At 39.6% G+C, this 12,133-nt stretch overlaps 1 protein-coding gene across 2 annotated transcripts in view; it reads left to right on the top strand.

Moving 5' to 3' along the window:
• MANBA (mannosidase beta) overlaps positions 1-11,294 on the top strand; it is a 50,751-nt gene extending 39,457 nt beyond the window's left edge. Inside the window, exons 14-17 of one of the 2 annotated variants that reach the window (XM_021396056.1) lie at positions 115-259; positions 5,825-5,967; positions 7,014-7,274; positions 9,490-11,294. In XM_021396056.1, coding sequence (XP_021251731.1) covers positions 115-259; positions 5,825-5,967; positions 7,014-7,274; positions 9,490-9,714 — 774 coding nt within the window. In that variant the 3' untranslated portion in view covers positions 9,715-11,294. The remainder of the gene's footprint in view (positions 1-114; positions 260-5,824; positions 5,968-7,013; positions 7,275-9,489) is intronic. The other variant, XM_021396057.1, reaches the window with a different exon arrangement.

Here is a 12,133-nt window from a genome sequence, read left to right as displayed (position 1 = left end):
TCTGTTTGAAGGTATGTGCTGTTGCTGTGAAGTCTGTGTTGTATGTGAGTAAATACACACGTTTTGAAAGTAAAGTACAGTAAAATAACTATTTCATAATGCATTTGACTCAAGGTGATGCAGGCTCAGTGCGTAAAGACGGAAACTGAATTCTATCGTTCTAGTCGAAGTGAAATAATCAAGGGGGAAGGACACACAATGGGCGCTCTGTATTGGCAACTCAATGACATCTGGCAGGCACCTTCATGGTCTTCCTTGGGTAAGTTTTGCAACAGTCTGATAAAATGTACCAACTGTCAGTCCTTGGTTTCCTCAACTGGAAATATAAGAATAAGAAGTAAGGCTCTGCAGTCTCTCTTAAGTGACTTTGCACATTTTATTTCTTCCATCCTTCAGAAGTGCTTTCCAGAAGAGTGTTTTATAGGATCATTCTACTAGTCCGTCAAAGAGGATAAAGAAAGAAGCAACTCCTTCGCTATGGAAGTTTTACTATTGAAGTTCAGATTTAGTAGCCACCATCTCATAGCCATGTTCTAGAAAAGTTTAGAGAATTTAAAATCATATGTAACTCCTGATTCTTAAAAACATATTTCTCACGTTTCTCCAAAGGAAATAAGAAAATCATTGAAGACAGATAAAGCTGCCTACTAGGAAACAGTGATGGTTAAGACTAGGGGCACAACCTCCTTTTCCAGACAAATTTTCCTTTTTTTGCAGGAGTGTTAATTTTTTCTTGGAAATTTCTGAGTTCTGTTTCTAAAAGGGCCTGGAAATCCCTGACTGTGTTGGTTGACTCAGCTGTACAAAGGTGCGCACGCCCAACCTGAGTGAGAATAGACAGAGCGGGATAGGGAGGAGTAAGAAGGAGCACCTGTATATAAAATTATGCTTTCCACGGTTGTAATTTGGTGATTTTGTCCCCCCTGCCTCCTGTGGCAAAACTATGAGAACAACTCCTTTCAGTAGGCAGTAGTGCATTGTCAAAAATCTATGGAAGCATGATCCTGTCCTGAGAAAGACTGGATATACTATCTAATGGTTAGGCATCTAGATTTCTTCTGTAGTCAGTTGGAAGAGATGTTATTGTGTCCTCCACTATCTGATAAGTGGGATGAATTATCTTATCCCTGCAGAATTTGCTTTTCATAGACCTTCATGTGACACCTCTCACCCAGCATATAGCTTCTGAGAAGTTCTTTGTAGGAAAAGATAACTAGCTGAGGTTTGGTGTCTAACTTAATGTCAGGTGAGTTGAATCACACTTTGTGACTAAATTATTCTGCTAATATGCTATATAGCTAAACTACACGTTTTATCTCCTTTTATTCTTTATAATACATATTCTTTTTAGAACACCATAATGGAGTAAGGAGGCATATGAAGAGGTAACTCGCTTAGGCAGTAAGAAATAGGGAAGGAATGTTTGGTATGAGGGAAATGGTATGAGAGAAGTGGCTGTGTTTCATATTTTGAATGTTTTGTCTGGAAGTTGTTTTGAAATTGAGATGCTGTTATATGACAGTTAAATAGGACTTAGGTTTTTTTTCAATTTTAGTTATTTGTCAAGTATTCTGTTTTTGAAAATATTTCCTTAAGAATTTCATGTGTGATGAAGTATGAATGGACTAGAAAAACCTAGGAGGTGGTGTAAAGTTCTTGATCTGTCCTTAGAAAAAAATGCCATTTGGCCTTGTTTCAGGAACTTAGCTCACCCCACTGTCCCTGTCTTATTTTTAGTTCTCTGGGAGTCATTTGTACTTCTCACTTTTTAATATTCATCTAGGCAAAGGAACAGCCACCAAAAATGGAAAACAAAGCTGTAGAAATAACACACTGTTTTATTTACAGTGGTCCAACTATAACATTATTATTTCTGTACTTATATGAGGAAAGATAATATCCTAATGCTCATTTTTGTGATTCTAGCAATGACTGTTCTTAGACTTTCAGTGCCTCAGAATAAAAAAAAAATGCTTGAAAAAAGGTCTTTTTATAAAGACAGAGGTATATTGATAGATGAAGTGATGGTGAAGACCATAAATATGTATTTTCAAGTAGGGAGCTGATGTCATTGTAGAAAATACATCAAATACTTGAATTATTCATATGTTGTTGAAGTTAGCTTACAGAAAGGAAGCTCAGCAGAGAAGCAGCTGTCCCTTTGTTTTGTTCTATTTCCTCAGTGGAATGAGGAAAGGTTTAATGTTCATTTAATTAGGCAGTGTAGTAGAGGGATTTTTGAAATGCTAATGACTGAAATTATGCAGAACTTCAGATAAATTAGTTTTATTTGCACTTCAAAAATGTGTTTCTGCATCTTGTTAGATGGCACAATGGTATCACGAAAGTGCCTCTTATTTAAATATGTTATTTCACAGAGTCCCATGGAAGTGGTTGCATCATTTCCTGTACCAAGCGGAAACGTTTCCTCATGAAGTGGGGAACAAATATCTCTTTTCAGCTCACCTTCATAATGTTTACTTGGAATCAAATGAAAACAGTGCAGTATTTCTGTCCGCAGCTCAGAATTTAGCAGATTTTACTACAACTGGGTACTGATTGTTAGCACCTGTTTGTGAAACCCTTTGTGCCACATTGACTGCTTCAGCGTGCATATTGTGTGTTTTGGTGAAGAGTGCTGTGATGCACGCAGCAATTTATCACCCCACTCCACAGTTGTCATCTTAAGGTACACAACTTAGTATCATGAGATTCCCTTAAAGAGAGAACTGGCTTTTATTGCAGGTTCAATGTTCAAAGCCCTTGGTGAGCTGACACCATAGGCTATTACAAAGAATAATAGATTTCAATTCATGAGTGTGATAGGAGTAAGGACTAGCAGCATTCTTACCAGCTTGCATTTAGTGGTGTGATTAATTGAAAATCTGTTCCAGGGAGAAGATCTGCTTGTTCTCACTCCTGCTGTGAGTGTAGAAAATTTCAGCGAACAGCCAGAAAAGGCTCGTGACATCTCTTTGCAAACCTAATTTTGGTTTTATTTTCTGGGGTTCAGTATAACAAAGAGTGCAGACCCATGTTACTACCAGGAAAAAAATGGGAAAGTTGGATTTCTTCAAGAATCTGTCTAAATGTTGGGGGAGGAGGAGAGGGAGGAGGAAAACCACTCCAGGGCTTTTTTAACTAACTTTGGACTGTTGCCTTTGTTATACATACCTGTAACAGGAAGGTTTAAACCCAGAAATATCTCAGGATAGCTACTTGATCTCCAGATTTCTGGCATTCATTTTTGGAGTGGGAAGAGTATTTTATATGCAACTTGCCTAATTTTTAAATCAAGAAATGTGACTCTGTGATGAGCTGAAAAATGTGACTCTGCTATCAGTGAGCTGCTGTGCTGTCTGAAGTTACGTTGACAATAGTATTACCAAGATCCTACTGCCAGAAAAGTTACCTTTGAAAGTCCCTTTCTGTGTGAAACTGCTCCAGCAGTCTAGCTTTGTTCATCAAGTGGCTGTAAACTTTTTTTGGGAAAGGATATATCAACCTTAAAAAGTTAATCTCAGGTAAGCAGACTAGTGATGTTTGCAAACATCTCAAAACAATAGCTATAGTAGTTGAACCCTAGAATGAGTTTTGATATGGTAAAGACTTCTAAGTGTGTGGCTTGTTTGCTGTTGTTTGCTGATTGTGGGTTTTTTTGTTTGGTTGGTTGTTTTCTCCCTGCAGATGTGTAATGCCAAGTTTTCTCTGTATTGTTTTCTTCACAGTACCGGTTATCTGAGGATCTCTGTATTTGCTGCCTAGGTAGAAAACCTGTTTTTCCCTTCAGTAGCTACTGTGATGTGGTTACAGGAAGAAAATAAGACAGGAATCAGGGCACAGGGGAAATGGAGGGTCAGACTCATTAGAGGAGAAATAGGAATTTATAATATGCTAAGTTACAGAAACTGCTCTACTTCAATTACATTGTTTGTTTTCATATTTAAGACAGTAGAAATCTAGATTTTCATCATGTAAATTAAACTGAAGAAAAAGTTCAAGTCAGCAGGCACTGAAACCTCAACCCATTTTGGGTGTCTGTCTGTGCTCATGGTGGGCTCTGTCTGAGGCCTACAGTGAAAAGCATCTGTTGCATGACAATTGGAATTCCTGAAAGTCTTGTGGCAGTTCTGAAGGCTTCAGAGATTTCAGACCCTCACAGAGCCTGGGCTTGGGCACAGTGCTCATTTCTCATACAAGGACTGCTGCTGTTATTTTTCAAATAAGCTACTGCCCCATAGTTTGGTGTGTTTTAGGTAAGCCATTCCCTGTCGAAATCTCTCATCTCCTCAAACTTCACTCCCTGGTTTTGGAGGAATTGTACTTCAGACCAGCAGTGTTTTCTACCGGGAGTTGTCCCGGGAATGGAACAACATGGCTTTGTTCATGTGCTGAGTGGTACCAATATGCTGACTATGTTCAGCAGTATAGCACACTGCCTGTTTTGAAGAAACTGTACAGCCTCTCCTAACATACTCTTTCAGGTTTTGTCTCTTCAATTTGCCTCAGTAAAATTAACATGAATGCCATTGTTGTTTTGTTGGCAGCAGTCTGATCTTGTAACACAGTTCAGTTTTATATGAATTTTCTAGGCAGATACAAGCTTTTCTTGTCTGTTCAACAATCTAGCTGATAGTGAGCTTGCTTAAAACAAGGTGATGTGCAGGGTACGGAGCTGGAGCTAATGACTTTGTTCTCCATGAAGTTCATTCATGTCTGTGTGGAGTGCAGGCTGAGCATGTTCAGGTCTGCCTGTGAAAGCCACAAACACACCCTTTCAAGACCTACATCGCTCTGGATATGAAGTCCTTAATTGCAAGGTGTACAAGCACCAAAACACGGGGTGTTACTGGAAATATTTTTCCAGCATCCCTGAACTTCAAACCTGTTTTATAAGGCAAAGAGCCAGAAACAAAAATGAAGTACATCTCTAAGTTGTCTTATGAGAAAATGCATCAGACTTGCTAACTCTTTTTTAGTGCTATTTCAAAATCAGTTGAGCAAAGAGAGTGAAAATACTGACAGAGGATACTAGGTAGGAAATGAATAGAGGAAGAAATGTTTCAAAGTGTTTGTGTGGCAGTGTTTCATCTGGCAAAGTTACTCTTATTGGAGAGGAGACGGGGTTTATAATTTTTTTTCCTACTCTGTTAATGATAGACTGTCAAAATATTAAAAGAAATGAGGTATAGTTTTCCTTTAAATAGGTGAAGCAAACTGGCTTATCTACAGCATGTGTTCAGTAAATCCCATACGGTGAGCTTTATTCTAGACCTTGTCAAATTCATTTTGCCTAATTTGGAGCTGTCCTTGGTTTGGATACTTGGGCTTAATTTCTCCTGGTCTTCTATGGAAGAACTGAAAGAGGAGAACTGAGAAAAGGGGGAGAGAGATTAGGCAGACTGTTTACGATGGTGGGTGTTGGTGGCTATGCCACTAATGCCCGTGTCTTTGCCTGAATTCTCGACAACATAGATGGTCTAGCTGCTTGCTTAAGGTGTACTATGCTATGGCAGTTCTGTTAAGGTGTCTTGTGTTTAAGGCTTTCTTTAATTGAATGACGGCACATCAATGATAGGACTAAAACTTCTTAAAAAAAATTGACTTTGGCAAAGCTCAAAAGAGCGTCAAATTCATTCCAGAGGAGAGCCATGCCTGGAAGGAGACAAGATTAAGTTTAGTCATCCTCTTCACCTGGTGGGGTGAAAAGGGCTGGAGGGGACATTCTACTGCTAGAGCAGCATCTGAGAGCACAAGAAGGTGTTGTGTGCCAAGGTAAAGTTGGATTTTGTCTGAATCTTTCTCCCTTTTAATCCTTTCCCAGAGTATGGTGGAAAGTGGAAACTGCTCCATTATTTTGCCCAAAACTTCTTTGCTCCACTGCTGCCTGTGGCCTATGAAGGTAACGGTGTGTTGTACATGTATGGTATCTCAGATTTTCACACAGACCACAAGCTGACTCTGAAGGTAAGTGACACCTCTTCAACTACTCTCATGTCTCTTGCTACAAAATGTCAGCTATGGAATACAGGAAAATTAAATGAACGCATTTCATATAGACAAACTTCTGTAAGTCCATTCCCTAACTCAACAGGATGCAATTTAATTGTGAACAGAGAAGGTCTCACGGGTGAAGTGGCAATTGGTGGCAGTGAATTAATAGTGACCATGAAGTAACTAAATTTAAAATCTTTGGTGGTAGGAGGAAAACTGCCACTAGAACCTCAACCCTGGATATGGGGAGAGCTGTTTTCAGGCTGCTCAAAGAACTAGTTTTATGGTACCCTGGGAAATGGCTTTTGAAGGCATTGGAGTCCATCAGTGCTTGTCACTTCTTAAGTACCACCTCCTGAGAGCAGAGGAGCAGGTGATTCCAAAATGCTTGATGTCAAGCAGGTGGGGCAGAAGGCTGCCTTGGCTGAACAAGGGTCTTCTAGAGCTTAGGGGTGGAGAAAGAAAGTGTATGCCTGCTGGAACAAGATCAGGCAACATGGGAAGGCTACAGGGATGCTGTTTGCAGGAAGAAAATTTGTGCGGCCAAAGCTCAGTTAGAGCTGAAGATGAGTTATGTCAGATAACACTGAGCAACTTTAAGAAATTCATTTGTTTGTCTTTTTAAATCAGGCATATGAACTTGAAAAAAAAAAGTCAATAAATTCATCACTTAATTCCATTTTCCAGCATACCCCTGACAGGGATTAGCAACCTCTTCTTCTCAAGGAGCCAGGAGACTTAAAAAGAAACAAAACAAACAAAAAAAAACTTTACAGATGAGAAGGAGCAACAGATCCAGACTGATTGTGACATAGGTGCTGTTAGGTTTATATAATGGTCTTATTATTATTCAGTATTGATTGTTTAAATCTTTTCTTGTAGAGTTTCTTGCTATTAGAGGTGAAAATCATCTGGTACTGTCAGGAGAACATCTCTTCCAATGAGTAACAGGAAACCTAGGATGCTGGGTTGTTTTCACAGATGTAACTTCCCTTGTGCTAAGCTTTGTGGTGTCTCAGCAGGTCATTGTGAACTCATGGAGTTCTCTGGAGCCAGTATGCACTCTTGTCAAAGATGGTGTGACCGTTAAAGCACAAAGTGCTGTTTCCATCTACAAGGAGTCCATAAATGCCTTGCTGGAAAGATGCAGAAATTGTACCAGGAAAAGCTGTGTTGTTACTTTTTACCTTGTGGGAGAAGATGGACTCCAGAGTCCAATGAATCATCACTTCCTTTCATCCCTGAAGGATGCTGTAGGATTGGAAAAGACGCAACTTAGTGTAAGCATCAGTCATGTTAAACTACTGTATTTGGTTCTCCTAATCCAAGTATTTTGAGTTGTTTGCCTCTTTTAGTTTCTGCTTCCATTGAATGTTCTGTCTCCTTAGCTGCAGTAATTTAGCTTCTACGTAGACGAGTTCAAAATCATGTGGGTTTTTTTCTGTCACCATATACATCATCTGAATAACGCTGTTTTCTTCATGTATGTATTTGTTATTTGCTTTTTTAGATAATGAATTCTCTGTTTCATTTGTTTTGTGTGTCTTTCACCTTACTGCTACAGCATTGCTCCCTTCATTCTTTTTGTCTCTAGACAGCAAATAGCATTGTGGCAAAGTGTTTGCCTTGAAAACATTTGTGTAGGTTGGTACTAAGTCGAGGTAGTTCAGTTGAGTGTGGAGTACATTGGTGTCAACAAATATTTCTTCTCAAAGTGCTCAAGCTCTTTTAGGTTATTGTAACATTGCTAACATGCAATATTGCTTGCTCACTTCCTTGTTCTGCAAATCACTGCCCTCCAGATATAGGGCTAAGATTTGCCTAACAGTGATTGTTTCATAATATCTGTGAAGTGTGGCAGTCTTCTGAACAGACACAAAAGCATTAAAGTCTTCTGTAATGTTTGATTACTCCATTTAGCTAGGTTGGAAAAGACCTACAAGATCATTTATTGCTTTTCCCTGTGTTTCTCCTGTTACTTGCAAGCTTACTTCTATGTACGTGTATGCAAGCATGCTCTGTGTGTGCACACAAATTTGGTGAAGCTTCACTATGTAAACCTTACTGCAAAATTCTTAGTCAGCAGAGTGGCTGAATGGGGACCTGTGTGTTCTCACATGTGGCTTCCAGACTGCAGCCTTGCTCTTTAGTGCTAAACTAAACAAGGGGAGAATAGAGGTCTTTAATCTCTTTAAATCTAGATGAGCATAATTGCTTTACAGAAAGAAAATGGGCTAGATTTTCCCTTCTTATCTCTTTGATGGCAGCATGGCCTGTTTTCTGAGTATACAAAGGAAAGAAACCAGCCTGTTTTTTATTTATTTTTTTTCAGCTGGTGGCACAATCTGGAGTCTGAGTCATGCTGGTTTTTTTTTTTGTTTGTTTGTTTGTTTTTGGAGGATGACATCACCACTAATAAAAGCTCTGCAACTGGAGCACTGCTGGGAAATTTCATGCCTTTTTCCTATGGCTGTGTTGTCTCTGCAGTAGCAACTAGTAAGGATAGCTAGCAAGGATAAATGCAGGGTAGTTATTTTAAGAACATTTGCGGTGATTTAAAAAATATTTCTGTTTCATGAGAAGGTGGTGCTTCTATACATAGTTACTAATATTCTAACTGAACTTTCAAATATATTGCTAATCTAAGTGCTACCCTTCATAGCATTGCTTACTGTTTCTTCAGAAAACACAAAATACAAACCATGTGTGCTTTTTCTTAAAAACTGAGTTGTTTTTCTTTTAAGCAGGATGTGTTTTTTGCATTGGTTTGTTCTCTACATATAGTTAATAGGTATTTAAAAACATGTAGCATAGTGTCTCTTGTTGGAGAATGGAGGCCGCTCCATGAAGATGCATCCTGGTTGTGCTTTTAAACCTAAGAGAGATTAACTACTGATAGAACTTAATATTAGGCTGTGTTCTGATGTTTCACAACATAGCTGCCTTCTAAATGAAAAGACTTAATAATAAAGACTTCACTGCCTTATTCCTTTAAGAAGAGGTGACCTCTTGTGTTGCTGTGACTTTTACCATCTTTTGCATCTATGTGGTTCTATTACTGATGTAATCAGAAAGGCCATCTACTTTAGAGTATAAATTTATAGGTTATATATGAAGTACATAGGTAAAGGGGCAAAACTCCACAGTAAATCATCACAGTAAGTGTAGGATACAAGTTCTGGGTACAAATCATATTACTATTTATTTGTTAATTTTCAAAAGAAAATAGTAAAGTGGTAACACTCCTTAGCATTTTTCTCAATGTGCTATTCTGAAAGAAAGCTATCAGCAATGTTTGCAGTTTTTGCATGATTGTCATGTATTTGATCTTTTAGTTCCAGAATATATTTCAGTAATAGAAGAGGAAAATAAGAATAATTTTAAGCAAATGTATTTTTTCAGTCTGTTTTAATGACAAACAGCTCTTTCACAGTTTGGGTGTAACTGGTTGTTCTTGCTTAATAAGTATGTTTTTTTTTCTTTTTTTTCTTCCAGGCCACTGTATCCCAACAAGATGATGTTTATATATTTGATCTTCAGACTACTGCAATTGCTCCTTTTGTTACTCTGGATGTAGGGAGTATAAAAGGCAGGTTTAGTGATAATGGTTTCCTCATGACGGAAAAGAAGAAAGTGGTTATTTTTTATCCTTGGGAGCCTACCAGTGTTGAAGAACTAGAAAAGTCATTCACCCTGACATCTTTGATGGAGGTTGCCTGATGATTTTGTTCTAGACAACAAGACAGGGAGAGGAAAAACTCAGAAGAATTTGACTGTAGTTGAGGTGACATACGAGATGAGATGACTGAATGTTTTGTTCTGTCTTGTGTGAATTTTAACTGATGGTTCAATGTAAAGATACCAACAACAAGGCTTGCTTATAATATACATGATGCGTTGCAAGTAAGGCTTTCTCAGGTAATTGGAGAATTAACGTCTCACACAAAATGGGAGGGGTTAGTTGGTGTAAGAGTCTTCCGATTCAAGTAAAGAAATTACTGGGTTGTAGTTCTCTCCTAAGTCAAAGGCAACATAGATATGCACCTCTAGACTGTGTTTGTAAAAATATATATTTTTTCCACTTTCACAATGCTATAAGTGAAAAATCATCCTAGGACAACCAGAAGGTAAGGAGGAAGGGCATGGAATGAAGCTGAGACCTCCTCCACAGGCCCACCAAAGGAGTGGAACAGTGCATTTTTTTTTTTTACCTGGCTCCCACTTAGAGTGGTTTGTTACATCTATTTTAGTCCTTGCCCCATTGGATCTATGGCTGTCGCTCTAGGCGGTGTCCTGCCTGCCTCCTGCAAGGTAAGCTTCTAAGTAAGCCTGAAATCTGTCTAGTCATGGCGCAACCTTGAGAAGCTTCCCTACTTGAGGGCAGATCTTGTTGTACAGCTTGTTGCCATGCAGGAGAGCTCAAGGGGCTATCTGTCTGCTCACCATTTATGGGGGGAGGTGATTGAGTCAGAGTCAAATCTTGTTCTTAGGTGCATGCTCAACTGGCCCTCAGCTGTTGAACCAGGTGTTTGCTATCAATTCTTTCAGCCCCCCAGTTTTAGACAGATTTGTGGTCATTAATCTGGTTGCTTGTGCAAGGCCTTATATGTGAGGCTAGGCTGAAGAACAAAGTTGGGAGAAAGAAAGAAAGGGGGAAGCACACCATCACACGAGGCTCCCGGTCTTTGTGTACCGCTGCCTCATTTAAGTCCCTCTGCGTGCTCCTCATGGCAGTGTCAATAGGGGGCCTGGAGGTGTTCAAGAAACATATAGATTTGGTGCACAGGGACATGGTTTTAGTGGGCGTGGTGGTGACAGGTTGACAGTTGGATATTAGAAGTCTTTTCCAACCTTAATTATTATACGGTTCTCAGACAGCTGTAGTCAGAAACTTTGCTCGTGTGGATTCCTGCTTAGTGTGGCATGGTACAAGATGTGCCTGGCTGTGGGAAGAGGAATTGGAGAAGAGTTGGCAAAGGTGCAAAGCGAAAGGAAGCAACAGAGAAAATAAATGGTTATTGAGAGGACCACAGAGTTAGAATTGTCTCCTTTTTCTCTGCTAGATGCATAGTGCAGGGATCGATGTTCTCACTTGTGCATTGCTGCTACCTCCTGGCACTCCTTGTGAGTTGCCAGTGCCCCACTGTGGGCCTCCTCTCCTTCCAGAGGAGTTGGCTTAGCTTTGTTTATCAAGCAAATTCTGTCATAATTCTGTTTTGTGTGTGTTTGTTTGTTCTTAACCTCTTGTGTGTGTATTACCTCTAAAATATTATATGGACATCATCAAAGGAAAACCTAAACATCTTTAATTTGCTTCTTTCCCGTTGCTACCTTTCCCGTTGAAGACACCGCTTACTCATGGTTAGATGTGGGGGTCCATTATGTTCATTAGACCATACAGAGTAACTGTGCTTCACCTTTTACTCTGTTTCTGAATAAGTTGTTCTTGAAATGTTTTGGCTTCCCATGGAAGTGTCTCACTTGGGCATTTGAAAATAAGAAGATGATTGTGCTTCAGTGCAGGGGCTACAGCATTCTGTGGAGATGAAAGCCAGAGGGTCTGGTCATCTGGAAGTCCAGGTCACCAAGCTGTGCCACAGGGAGGTTGCTAACATCAACCTCATTTTTCAGATGTGATTTGAAATGCAGCTAAGATCTTGCTGGGGTTCCATGAGGAACCTGTCACAGTGCAACCACAGCGTGCATTTTCCTGCATTTTTCTACTTTACAGTAGAAAATGCTTGAGCACAGCACAAGCTGTGCTGGTGACATCCACCTCTGAAGTGAAAGCACCATATAGATGATATTTGCTGGGGCTGCCGGGGTATGGAGTGCACGCAGGGAGAGTGGTTGTGTGTCCCATTGGTCAGTTAGAAAAACTGAAGCAAGGGGTTGCTTTGCTGCAGTGGCTGCAGTTTTAATGGGCAAACAGATAAACATCTTGACAGGTGCTTGGTGATCTGCCATTGGTTTTGGAATGGGTCATTAGCCAAAACTGAAATAGTCCTGAGGAAGAGGAAAAACTTGAACATGAAGGAGAAATGATGAATGGAATTTCCTTACAAATGCTTTACTAGGTTATCAAAACAGCTGACTGAACATTGGAGGTTTTTTCTGATTCAAGAGTTGTTAAAAGAAG

The sequence above is a fragment of the Numida meleagris genome, chromosome 4, assembly GCF_002078875.1.
Source record: "Numida meleagris isolate 19003 breed g44 Domestic line chromosome 4, NumMel1.0, whole genome shotgun sequence".
Taxonomy (NCBI): domain Eukaryota; kingdom Metazoa; phylum Chordata; class Aves; order Galliformes; family Numididae; genus Numida; species Numida meleagris.
This window is presented reverse-complemented; position numbering and strand designations above follow the sequence as displayed.